The sequence below is a fragment of the Zootermopsis nevadensis genome, unplaced genomic scaffold (genome assembly GCF_977971745.1).
Source record: "Zootermopsis nevadensis isolate Lab colony 2312 unplaced genomic scaffold, Znev_1.0 Znev_ptg000030l, whole genome shotgun sequence".
Taxonomy (NCBI): domain Eukaryota; kingdom Metazoa; phylum Arthropoda; class Insecta; order Blattodea; family Termopsidae; genus Zootermopsis; species Zootermopsis nevadensis.
This window is the reverse complement of record NW_028259162.1, coordinates 20,535,019-20,547,081: the sequence shown is the minus strand read 5'-3', so window position 1 is coordinate 20,547,081 and position 12,063 is coordinate 20,535,019. Positions and strand designations below refer to the sequence as shown.

At 38.8% G+C, this 12,063-nt stretch overlaps 1 protein-coding gene across 4 annotated transcripts in view; it reads left to right on the top strand.

The window, feature by feature from the left end:
• Positions 1–12,063, top strand: part of LOC110828964 (uncharacterized) — a 112,887-nt gene that overhangs the window by 95,419 nt on the left and 5,405 nt on the right. For all 4 annotated transcript variants that reach the window (XM_022062198.2, XM_022062203.2, XM_022062200.2 and 1 more), the window contains 4 exons: positions 5,792–6,593; positions 6,976–7,084; positions 9,027–9,231; positions 11,457–11,545. In XM_022062198.2, coding sequence (XP_021917890.2) covers positions 5,792–6,593; positions 6,976–7,084; positions 9,027–9,231; positions 11,457–11,545 — 1,205 coding nt within the window. The remainder of the gene's footprint in view (positions 1–5,791; positions 6,594–6,975; positions 7,085–9,026; positions 9,232–11,456; positions 11,546–12,063) is intronic.

The following is a 12,063-nucleotide window of genomic DNA, read 5'->3' as shown; positions in this document are numbered from 1 at the left end:
GATCTTGATTCTAAATAAAGAATAATTAGGAAAGGATAAGACCAAGTTTTACAAAATGTTACTTCTTACCCAAAGTAACTGTCCAGTGTGTCAGATCCATCACGAAATTGTTTAAACGCTTTGTTTACGGTGATAAGGGTAGTAGAAATTGTGAGGGAACGGGGTTATTGACGACAAATGCGGAAGTTGAAATATCCCCGATGTCAGGAAGAGACGTTCATTTTCGATCAAATTTCTTGAAGGTAAGAGTGAATTACAGGTAACCCTCGATTTGCGCCGATTTTGAAACCAGAAAGTCAAAAAGTGGAAAAAAAATATTATTTATAACGTTTTACAATGTTTATCGTACTGATTCTTATAATAAATCGTAATTCTTACATCGCTGATTTTAAATAAAAATTATAAATACAGTCATCTCTGCAATTACGTATGTTTCGTTAAAGCGAATTTGCTCCAATGAGATCGATGAATCGGTAAAAGTTCTTTGTGAAATGCAAACTTTTTGCATATGCGAGTTTGCTCCTATGCAATTTCATTCCTTTCGCTTTAAACTTTCAAAGGACTAATTTAATCTCTGCGGAGGTCCCGGGGTTATTTTTACTACGCGATTTTCTATAGGTCGGCGTCTTACATGAATGCAACTATCGCATAACAGCAGAGATGACTGTACACATCAATCACATGAAATAATCGCAGTCAATCGCTGGTACCAACGAATTGCCGATTGTAAGTGTATAAAATATATTTTTTTAAATTCCCTTTGTTTTATTTATATTATTTCAGAACTTTAAATGTAATGCCATTATATTACTCGTCAATGTTTGAGTTCTGGGAACACACGTCATTGACTTCCAAATTGATTTACGTTATAAAAAGGGTTTCAATTTACGCCGGTTCGTCCAGGAACGCATCCCCGGCGTAAATCGAGGGATACCTGTATTCTGTTTCGGTTATTGTTTACCTTCATAAGATTTTTCTTTTCTTTTCAAAAAAGGCACATAGAATTGTCAGCACAGACCAAACTCTCAAAGTTTTGTACACACCTCAAATAGGCTTAGTTAGTGTCCCTAGTGATGGAAGAATCTATGGCAATGATTACGGCAGTTTCGGACTGACATTTTGTCTTTTATGTAACCACGTAAGAAAAATATCGCACGGAGTTAAGTCTGGCGATCTCGGCGGCCATATGCACCACACGACGTCATTGGCTCACACACGGCCGATCTGCTTACGGAGAAGGTAAGGGGGTTCCGAAAAGCCACGTGGAAGTGAGGTGCCCCCCCCCCCCCCCATGTTGGAAGATGAAGTCGTTCGAATCCTCTTCCAGTTGCCAGTTGGGCTCACTTTAGTGTTCATGTTAAAATGAAACTACTTTTTTCAGTCCACGGTAGAATTTGCATCGTACGGCCAAAATTTCTGGTTTCTGAGCCTCAACCAAAAGAAGTTTACACGGTCTCATAAGTTAGCTCTTACGCAGGATTTTGGAGACGGTTGCGAGCATATAATTTCCGCTATTATAGGGTAGCCATTTTGAAAAGTAGTGTAATCTAGCGGAGGTAAGCAACAAGTCTCCCAGATCTTTTGAAAAATAAATTTTGAGAGTTTTTCTATCGACTGGTGTGGCTGTGAAGTTATGAATATGCTTCAGTTGGTTTGTGTGATGTTTTGAAAATGTAAAGTTGTTTTGTGCTCATCCTGTACGTGCTTCAAAAATATGAAGTCACGCATAATTAATATTCCGTATTATAATGTGTGTACATCTTTTTGGGGGACCGTGTACATGAGTAACATTGCATTCTTTTACAGCAAGCCTCTAAACTTTATCTTCCGTCGAAGTAATTTTGTTTTGGGTTTTAAGTTGGACGTATTTTAGAGTAAGGAAAGACTGTATCTAGAATTATGTTTATAAGTTGTAACTGCAGTTCTTGTGGTAACCTTTTGGTAGTGCTTGTTGGGTATAGGATGGGTGATGTTATATAACTCTGTACATGCTCTGCTGCTTGTGAAGGAACACGTGATATGGACAAAACTGAGTTTGAATTACTACTCGCCGTAAGTAAATAATGTAACACTGCACAGCGCTATTGGAAAAAGTCATGGCCTTTTTAGGCGCACGTAATTGAGTTTTACTAAAGTTTGTATGAACATTGTGCCACTGGAAACCAACGCGACTTCGTACTGTTTTTTTTTTAAATCAGTCTGACGCGCGAATTTTTGAGGTGGGAGCGAAGTTCGTACCATTCAATATATGGCGCTAAAGTACTGTATGACAGCAAATCTTCGAAAATGTGTAGCGTTTATATTATTTAAATCTTGTCCGTCTAATCATAATAAATTCTTATTAAATATTAAAATATTACAATAATTAACATTTAAAAAATTTAAAATATTAAATGATGTTCTTTATCGAAATAATGTACGATAAAGAACATCATTTAATATTTTAAATTTTAAATGTTAATTATTGTAATATTTTAATATTTAATAAAAATTTATTGTGATTAGACGGACAAGATTTAAATAATATATATTTATTATATCACAATATGACGCAACTTTACCATCTCATGTGTAGCGTTTGTTGAAACTTTCTTCTTCTTATTCTTCTTCAGTTTACTTACAGTAACCAGGCATATGAAACAGTACGAAATTGTATCATAAACGCGCCTCTAAATTACGTATGTAATATTGTAAGTCAACATTATGCAACACGTTTAATAATTGTGACCAGTGGTATAAATATATAACCCTAGTGGGAATGCGTTCGTTTACTCAGCGTAGAGAATCTGTGCTCCACCCTTGTGCCTCGCTGTGGTAATAAATGGTGGAAAGCTGAGTTGCCAGATCTTACTCCGTATGTCATTCAGTTTGGCAACAATGTAAATTGCTATGCGACGTGCAATGGAAGACAAAGGAGGATAGTTTAGTAGTAGATCAGTGCTTCCCGAACACGGGTAAATTACACAATAAGGGGTAAAAGTTGGTTTTCGTTGGGTAACGAACACATCTCGGAATATACATTAAAATTTACCGTTAAAGTGTTGGAGAAGTACTCTGAAGAAAGCGATGAATCATTGTGTACCGATAGAGTCTTTCTGTTTAACAATTCACGATGAATATCCTGTGGTAGTTGGGGAGGCCGTGATGCAATTATTGCAGTTTCCAAGTACCTACGTGTGTGAAATAGGATTTTCCCACTCTTGCCTTCACAAAGAGCACAAAACGAAACTGTTTGTTGAACCACGAATGCGATGTGAGGTGTGCTGTGTCTCAAATTGATCCCAATTTTGTGGAACTGGTAAATAAGATGGAGCAGTGGCTTTGTACTCATTAGCTGGGACGTGGGTGATGAAATATGAAGGAAAAAGTTTGAGAACCAGTGGAGTAGATGATCAGATGGCTCCCAAAATCAGAGGTAGAATGTTGATCTTCTCATTTCTCACACATTTTCCGCTGTTTCGTTGGTACTGTTTGTTTTTTTTGTAGGTATGTGCGCGTTATTATCAAAGTTAGGTCACCACGGCATTACGTAGCTTTTATCATCACACAGATAAAACTACTTGTACACGTGTGTATCGTAACATATCTTTCTGCGTAATCAACACCCCTGTGTGAGGCACTTGTCTCTGGGGGAAACCCGTACAGTTAGTCCCATCGCAAAGAACTCCTGACCACACAAATCGAGGTTTGTAGGTCGACCCTGCCTCTCCAGGTACAAAGAAAAATATCAATTTTTTTCACTGTGCAGTTTGAGATATGTTTACAATAGATGACTCAGTAAATAAATATGAAGGCCAATCAGTTATACATAGTCACTTATTTGAAAAATTGTGTGCTTCAAGGAATGCATTTTCACGCCGTTTTGAACACGCGAAGAGAGAGTTCTGGTTCGAAATATGACTTTATCCTGCGTAGAATCTGTTGACAGTTCTGAGCACGATTCACGGCGTCATTTTGTGGGAGGCATGCATCATGTTCCGGACGTGATCAGTGTAATCGTAACCTCGAATGTTGATTCTCTAGAGGGGCTTTCCCTTGGACTGTGGTGAAGGCTGAGTTATCTAGGCGGCGTAGGAACTATTCGTGGTATCTAGTACTGACGACCAGCTAGTAAGCCAACACAGAGGTATGTACGCGCGCTTTGTCGTGTATGTTTCTTGTATATTAGGGAAGGACTTTGGCTCCCCTACACTGTTTTGATTTGAGGTTATTACAATTCAGGGATAATGAGTACCATAAATACGCGATCAGTGTGAAATATTTCTCGTAAAGAACATTTCACTTCATCAGTAAGGATTTTAGAAATTATTTACTGATGTTGAGTGACCAGATTATTTAAAGGTGCTTAGTCAAGGTAATTGGTTTTCGAGCCCAGATTCGAAACATTCCTATTAGGAATCACAAAAGCGTCGTGTCAGAGCTTAACGACTCCTTGTTTTTGCATCGGGACGTAATCAGTTCTACATTACAACAATTTTTTGTTTGAATAGAACAAGAGTATGGTCTGATTGAGGCATCTCAAACCTCGGTTTTGTCCTCTAGACCAAAGGTCAGTAGACACAAGCAGATAGAAACGTGAGTGAAAAGTATACTACTCACTACGTGTTGTATTTTGAACTTGCTTGAAGCGAAGGGTATGTTTGCTGAGGCATGTATGTGGGAAGTAATGAGGAAAATATGTGCTTGATTTCATAAGACTAGAGATTGCATCATTAAACAGTTGTCACTAGCAGACGAGAAAAAATTATAGATCCTTGAGTGCAGTGCCAAGGTGATGCGTGTAGGATTGTATATATGGATACAGACATTGAGGTGTGTAGTTAGCTTTATACTGTGGCTGCCTTAACCCTGGGGGATAGCATGAAGTTAGGGAATGCTTCAAGAAATCCATCCTATTGCGTTAAACCAGGCACCGAGTCTGTCCTCCTATGTGGTGTTTAAGGCTTTGACCGGGATGTTCGTTTGTTAAATCTTATGTGGTACCGCCTGATTCGACTTCTAATGGTTAAGTGAAGTGTTTTCTTCGCGGTACGGTCTGGATTCGTAAATATTATGAAGACGAGCTTCGGCTTCAAAGGGTTAACCAGCTGATTTTCGTAATGGTGAGGTGTAGTGTTTTCTTCGCGGTACGGACTGAATTCATAAATAATATTCAGACGAGCTTCGGCTTCAAAGGGTTAATGACTCTCTGATGCAGAGGCTAGATGATAGGTTCTCGGGAGGTTTTCTCTCAGTCACAAGCAACTCGGAGTGGTGAATTATCATCAATACTATTTTTATTTGAATTCTTTTATATTTTCTAGTGGCATATTTAAATTTCCTGATAACTGCACTTGGAAAACAAAAGGCTAGATTTAGCTCAATTTGAAGTATGGAGGATGTGATCAAGACTTGCTGTAATGTGCGATTAAAAGTTCAAATTCTATTATTGTTTATTGAATACTTTCCAAAGCACAATAATCGATACACTTTCCTACTAATTTGGGTAGTCTTGAAGATTATTACCAGTGTGTCGGAGGAATTTCTTTGCCTAATGCAGACGATGGAGATGGTATGTTCTCAGAAATGTTCTGGATCACCTACAATATTACAGGGCATCACAACTCTGAATATGGAGGAGATACATTCCTCAAAAACATTGTTAACTATTCAGCATCACAACCGGGAAGAAGGCAGATATCGACATTTTGACTAATTGTTTTTCATAAGTTTTTCAGACTGTTTGTTCGTAGTGTAGTGTTGCAGAAACTGTAGTGTAATTATGTCTTTATCAGTCTTGTCTTTCTTTCAGAGGAACCAGACAAAATGGTCAGTTCAAAAGTAACGCCTGTGATGCAGAAGCCATCAGGGTTTTTGTTGAATTCGGGCACACTTCCAAAAATGACGTTATCACACAGTGGTAAGAAATTTGTGGCACGGACAAGTGAACTTGGTGATAGAGGTACCGAAAAGAATGTTTCGCTGAATAATGTGACCGTATCAGATGAACCAGTCAAAAAAAGAGTTAGGTTGGACGTTATGTTGAAGTCCCAGACTGACTCGGATGGTTCTTTCCCTTCCAGTACGTGTTCCAAACAGATGTCTTCAGATACAGTGTCAGTTGACTCCGGGATCGATGTGCCAAATGTGGAATTTAAGAAATCTTCACGACATAAAAAGATAAATGTAATTGATTTAAATTCACGTTCAGTTGTTGAAAATTATAAAGCAGAAACATTACGTGATCCTTTGTCTCTTGGAAATACAAATATTTCTGTAAGTGGAATAATTAATCTTGAAGGTTCAAATAAACGAGTGAAATGCCCTCAAGTTGTCAACACTGAAAAAGATGCAAAGTCTGTGTACGACATTATAGTTCAGCATAATATAGCTTTACAGACAAGAAAGTCAAAACCAAAACAGATTTTGAGGAGGGGAGTTGTTGATAATGGAAAAGGAAGTGCCCCCATGGTGTTCTTTCCATGCTCAGATTTGTTCACTATACCCATAAATACAAACACGCAACAGACTTCAGCAAAGATAACCAAAGGACTTATGCATCGAGCTTATGAAGACTGGGTGCGTTGTAGCATTCCGGACGAGAATGGAAATATGTGAGTATTTGTAGATTTTTTATTGATGTTTGCTTAAAGTGTAGTATATATTTCTGGTCCCTGCAAACAAAGTTAACCTAACAAAATGAAGCCACAGGTTGGCGTACAGTATCATTCAGCTGCCTTAGTTTTTGTGTATGGGACCGTTGCCAACCCAACATCGTGAAAAAATTGGGGATCCGGTCGTGAAAATTTGCAATGGCTGGTTGGTTCGTCGTGCTGACCATACGTCACTATGATCGTTCACCTGTGCGTAGGCATGTGAACGTGAGGCCAGCAGTCAAGCTAGTCGGCTGTGGCTCTCTGGAGCTGTTACGCCACGGATTATTATTAAGATTACTTTTCAAAAGCCTGTTGTAATGTGAATTTTGTTATGTTACAGCCCTCTGCATAAAGCTGTGATAAATGAAAACATAACCTTAGTAAAACGACAGTGTGTGGTTCTCTGTGCTCGTAAATCCAAACTGGATATATACAACTATGATAAAGAGGTATGTGTGACTTCTTCTATGTGTTTTGAATAAATTCTTTGAAGGTTTGGGTGTGTGTTATCTGAAATCTTGCAGATCCTGTGCTTTTCGTAAGTAGATGTGTGCGCATGAGCACGTGTCTATTGGGATCTAAGAGTTCGGAGACCACGTGAATGTCAGGGATCTGAGAATTAATTTTTGAAAGGCAGAATTTTGACAGAGTAAAGATTTGGTGATGTGGGGATTAACTTTAAGATGAACGAATGTAAAGATTATTTGATCATGTGTTTATAGAACTATTTAATTAATAGGTAGTTCAGATAGGTTTTCGATATTTTGTCCTGAAATAATAATGTTACTTGGTTGGACCCGTGATAAAGACATTTTTGAAGTGATCATTTCTTAGGTATGTACATGCTGAAAGCATGGAGATTGGGGAGGAAAAACCATATATGAATACAAATGTGGATCAATATATACAGTATTTACTAGCGTAATTCTCGCCCTCGCCCCGATTTTACACTGTAATTAAGAGGAACAAATCTGGAATATTGCAATCATTTCTTTTTAGTCTGGAAACGATTCACGATACTCCATTCGTATGTCGATTATGCACTCGTAGTTGAGATTTATTGATGTCAGGCTGGCCCGTAAGTTCAGATAGAAACAGCTCATCACAATTTAAAGTGAGCTGGGGTTAGCACGTGCGTGTACAAGGCTTGGACGGATGAGACTGTGGTCTGAGAATTTGGTCAACTACCTGGCACACTGCTTCAGCGTCTGTCTGTGTGGGATAGATTTCGCCGGCATTTAGGGGGATGACACAAATAGATTCCTTAAGGAGATGAAAATTCATTTGGGAGTCTTTCCTGAATGGTTAACGACACTTTCACATCTCCTTGTGTCATTTAGCAAGCGGTTCGAGGGCATTGCTTACTAACTAAACACGCAATGGACGGTAAAAGGTGGACGGGAGTTGACGCCTACATGAAAGATACGAAGATCGTCGATTTAAAACGGCGTGTGACAGGATAGTACACTCCAGTTTTCGATCGCAAGTATATGCGAGAATTACGTTGGTAAATATGGCAGTTTTTTTTTTTGGAAAGATGGACAATGTATGCTGTTTTTAATTGTACGTTTAAATTAATTATTCGGTTTTTGTCCGTCTAATCACAATTATATTTAAAATTTACAAATAAGATAATTAAAATATAATTTTATGTTCCACATCGAATAATCGATTTACATTTGGAACATTTTTACAACATGTTTCGGTTTCATCGAACCATCTTCAGGTGTAAAATTGATCAGTATTGAACCATGCCTGGTCGGATATATGAAAATAATCGTGATATGAACATCACCAGAAAATATCACCAAAAAGCTACACAACAGAGATTGTAATTGAGTTTTAAGTTTGTTGATATAATTTTACACCTGAAGATGGTTCGATGAAACCGAAACATGTTGAAAAAAATGTTACAAATGTAAATCGATTATTCGATGTGGAACATAAAATTATATTTTAATTATCTTATTTGTAAAATTTTAAATATAATTGTGATTAGACGGACAAAAACCGAATAATTAATTTAATATTTGATTCACAATATGACGCAATTATACTATCTTATTGTACGTTTAGTTTTCCCAAATATTAGGATAAGATTTTCTCATATGAGAGTCTTTTTGTTTTGTGGGTGCCCGTCCATAAAGAGTTGTTGACCAAATATTGATGGAATCTGATACTTCCCTCAAGTTTAGAGTCTGGCCTATGGAGAAACCTCGTGCCGAAGCCAGGATTTTTTTAGAATTGTTGAATCGCTTATGACGTATGAGGACAGTGGACTTTAAACAGTGAGATGGTGCGAGAAAGAAGAAAAGTAATAAATATTAATAATAATATAAAATATTGTGTCAATATGTCTCAAATCGTTGCCTTTGTTTCTTCTTTGCGCAGACTCCGCTCCAGCTAGCGGTCCTGAATGGTAATGCCGAAATCTCCCAGATGTTGCTGTATTTTGGTGCACAACCGTCTGTAAAAGATAATAATGGCAACACTGCTCTTCATTTAGCAGTGTTGCATGGAAATTTAGAATGCGTGAAAGTAATTCTGAATACCAATAATACAAAGTCTTTACCCCTCAATGACTTCAATGATGAAGGTAAGTGCGTTGCTGATTTTTGGGTGTGTCTATTATTTGGATCAAGTAGTGTGGAAGGTAGTTCTTTACTTCTTTCTTTCTTTCTTTCTTTCTTTCTTGTTGTTCCTTAGAATTTACCTTGCTCTGATTCTGTACCCTCACATTGAGAAGATTGTGGAATGGAATCAGGTTTTGTGTCGCGGATCACAAAAATCGTGCCAGTTCAATTTGCCGAAAATCTTCGGAAACTGTTTCTCCGACATTTGTTTTAATATTCTGTCGCCCACAACTAGGTACTTAAAGCAGACACTTCCTGCTGAGGTTTTTGTGCACATTTGTTGTATCCATTCTTTGTTTTACATGTGCACGTTTTGTGTTCTGCGCAACTCTTTGTATGTTACTGTAGATGATAAAGTTTGGTTTCTCGCTACGTAATTTTCTCCGTGTTTCTATTAATTTATCTTTTATACTTATTCCTCTTGGCTATTTTTTATCATATATCCTGTCCCTGCTCTTTCGTGAGAATTAGAAATCAAGTAATTCCCAAACTTTACGTTGAAAGAGAAGTAGAAGATTTCTGTCTTCTGGGTTGTTGCGCTGTGTAGTCTGGTCGATGTTAACCAACGTTTCAGAGGTCATACTGCCTCCATCATCAGGGCGATGAGTATGAAGATTTCTGTCTTCTGGGTTGTTGCGCTGTGTAGTCTGGTCGATGTTTACCAACGTTTCAGAGGTCATACTGCCTCCGTCATCAGGGCGATGAGTATGAAGATTTCTGTCTTCTGGGTTGTTGCGCTGTGTAGTCTGGTCGATGTTAACCAACGTTTCAGAGGTCATACTGCCTCCATCATCAGGGCGATGAGTATGAAGATTTCTGTCTTCTGGGTTGTTGCGCTGTGTAGTCTGGTCGATGTTTACCAACGTTTCAGAGGTCATACTGCCTCCGTCATCAGGGCGATGAGTATGAAGATTTCTGTCTTCTGGGTTGTTGCGCTGTGTAGTCTGGTCGATGTTTACCAACGTTTCAGAGGTCATACTGCCTCCGTCATCAGAGTATGAATATTTCTGTCTTCTGGGTTGTTGCGCTGTGTAGTCTGGTCGATGTTAACCAACGTTTCAGAGGTCATACTGCCTCCATCATCAGAACGATGAGTATGAAGACTTCTGTCTTCTGGGTTGTTGCGCTCTGTAGTCTGGTAGAGGTTAATGAACGTTTCAGAGGTCATACTGCCTCCATCATCAGGGCGATGAGTATGAAGATTTCTGTCTTCTGGGTTGTTGCGCTGTGTAGTCTGGTAGATGTTAACCAACGTTTCAGAGGTCATACTGCCTCCGTCATCAGAGTATGAATATTTCTGTCTTCTGGGTTGTTGCGCTGTGTAGTCTGGTCGATGTTAACGAACGTTTCAGAGGTCATACTGCCTCCGTCATCAGAGTATGAAGACTTCTGTCTTCTGGGTTGTTGCGCTGTGTAGTCTGGTCGATGTTTACCAACGTTTCAGAGGTCATACTGCCTCCGTCATCAGAGTATGAAGATTTCTGTCTTCTGGGTTGTTGTGCTGTGTAGTCTGGTCGATGTTTACCAATGTTTCAGAGGTCATACTGCCTCCGTCATCAGAGTATGAAGATTTCTGTCTTCTGGGTTGTTGCGCTTTGTAGTCTGGTCGATGTTTACCAACGTTTCAGAGGTCATACTGCCTCCGTCATCAGGGCGATGAGTATGAAGATTTCTGTCTTCTGGGTTGTTGCGCTGTGTAGTCTGGTCGATGTTTACCAACGTTTCAGAGGTCATACTGCCTCCGTCATCAGGGCGATGAAGATTTCTGTCTTCTGTGTTGTTGCGCTGTGTAGTCTGGTAGATGTTTACCAACGTTTCAGAGGTCATATTGCCTCCTTCATCAGGGCGATGAATCGCGATGAACTTTCCATGTAAAGAAATTTGTACAAATTTTCATATTAATCCTGTAAGGAACAAAGAAATATCTTTTCTTCTCACTGTTCTTTTTGACCATTAAAATGTACTGTACCAAGATAAAAATTGTTTGAATCCTGATGTTCTTCACACTGTTATGCTAAATTAAAACTTCGGTCTTTGGTGAAAATTGGAAAAGATCAGAGAACTTTCACAGTTATTGACCATGAATTAGTGATGTAATTTTTTTCCTTTTTGATGCTTCGTGGAGAATGTTGCAAGACTTTTTGTGTTTAAATTGGTTTTGAAAGTTCTATTCACTATTTGATTGCAGGGTATAGTCCAATGCACTTATCTGTATTGAATGGCAAAGTGGAGGAGACGAAGTGTCTTATCAGCAGGGGAGCAGAAGTGAACTTAAAGGTGAGAGAGAAATGGAGAGTCCGAGATCTGTATTTGGACGTCACCCAAACCCGATAAACTGTTAGATTGTTACCGAGATTTCACCTCAATATCAATCCAGTGTTTTCAAAATGAAGGTTGTCTGATGGGGCTGAAAGGTGTTACCTGAACATGCCTTGGGTCTAACCTCTAGGATAATGAAACATAATACAGGCTCTAAATATTTCCATTACCAGACCATTGATGACCTCTGTGCCTCCTTGTAAGAGAGATGGGAAATGCCATGCTCCCCCGGGGACTTGTTCCTGTTACAGTTGAAAATGTTGTACCCTATCCAAGTGAGGACCTCTGAGCGATGTGTTCCTTATTTAAAACTTCTGGGCTATGAAAATAAATCACCAGCATCTGCTTTGATGACTCCTGTCCTGTCGTAATCCCCTCTTTCAGAAAAGTGAAACTTCTGGGTGGGGGAGAGTGCATGTAGACTGATCTACCCATGCTTATTTCTGGTTGTAATGATGGACAGAACGCAGTTTTGT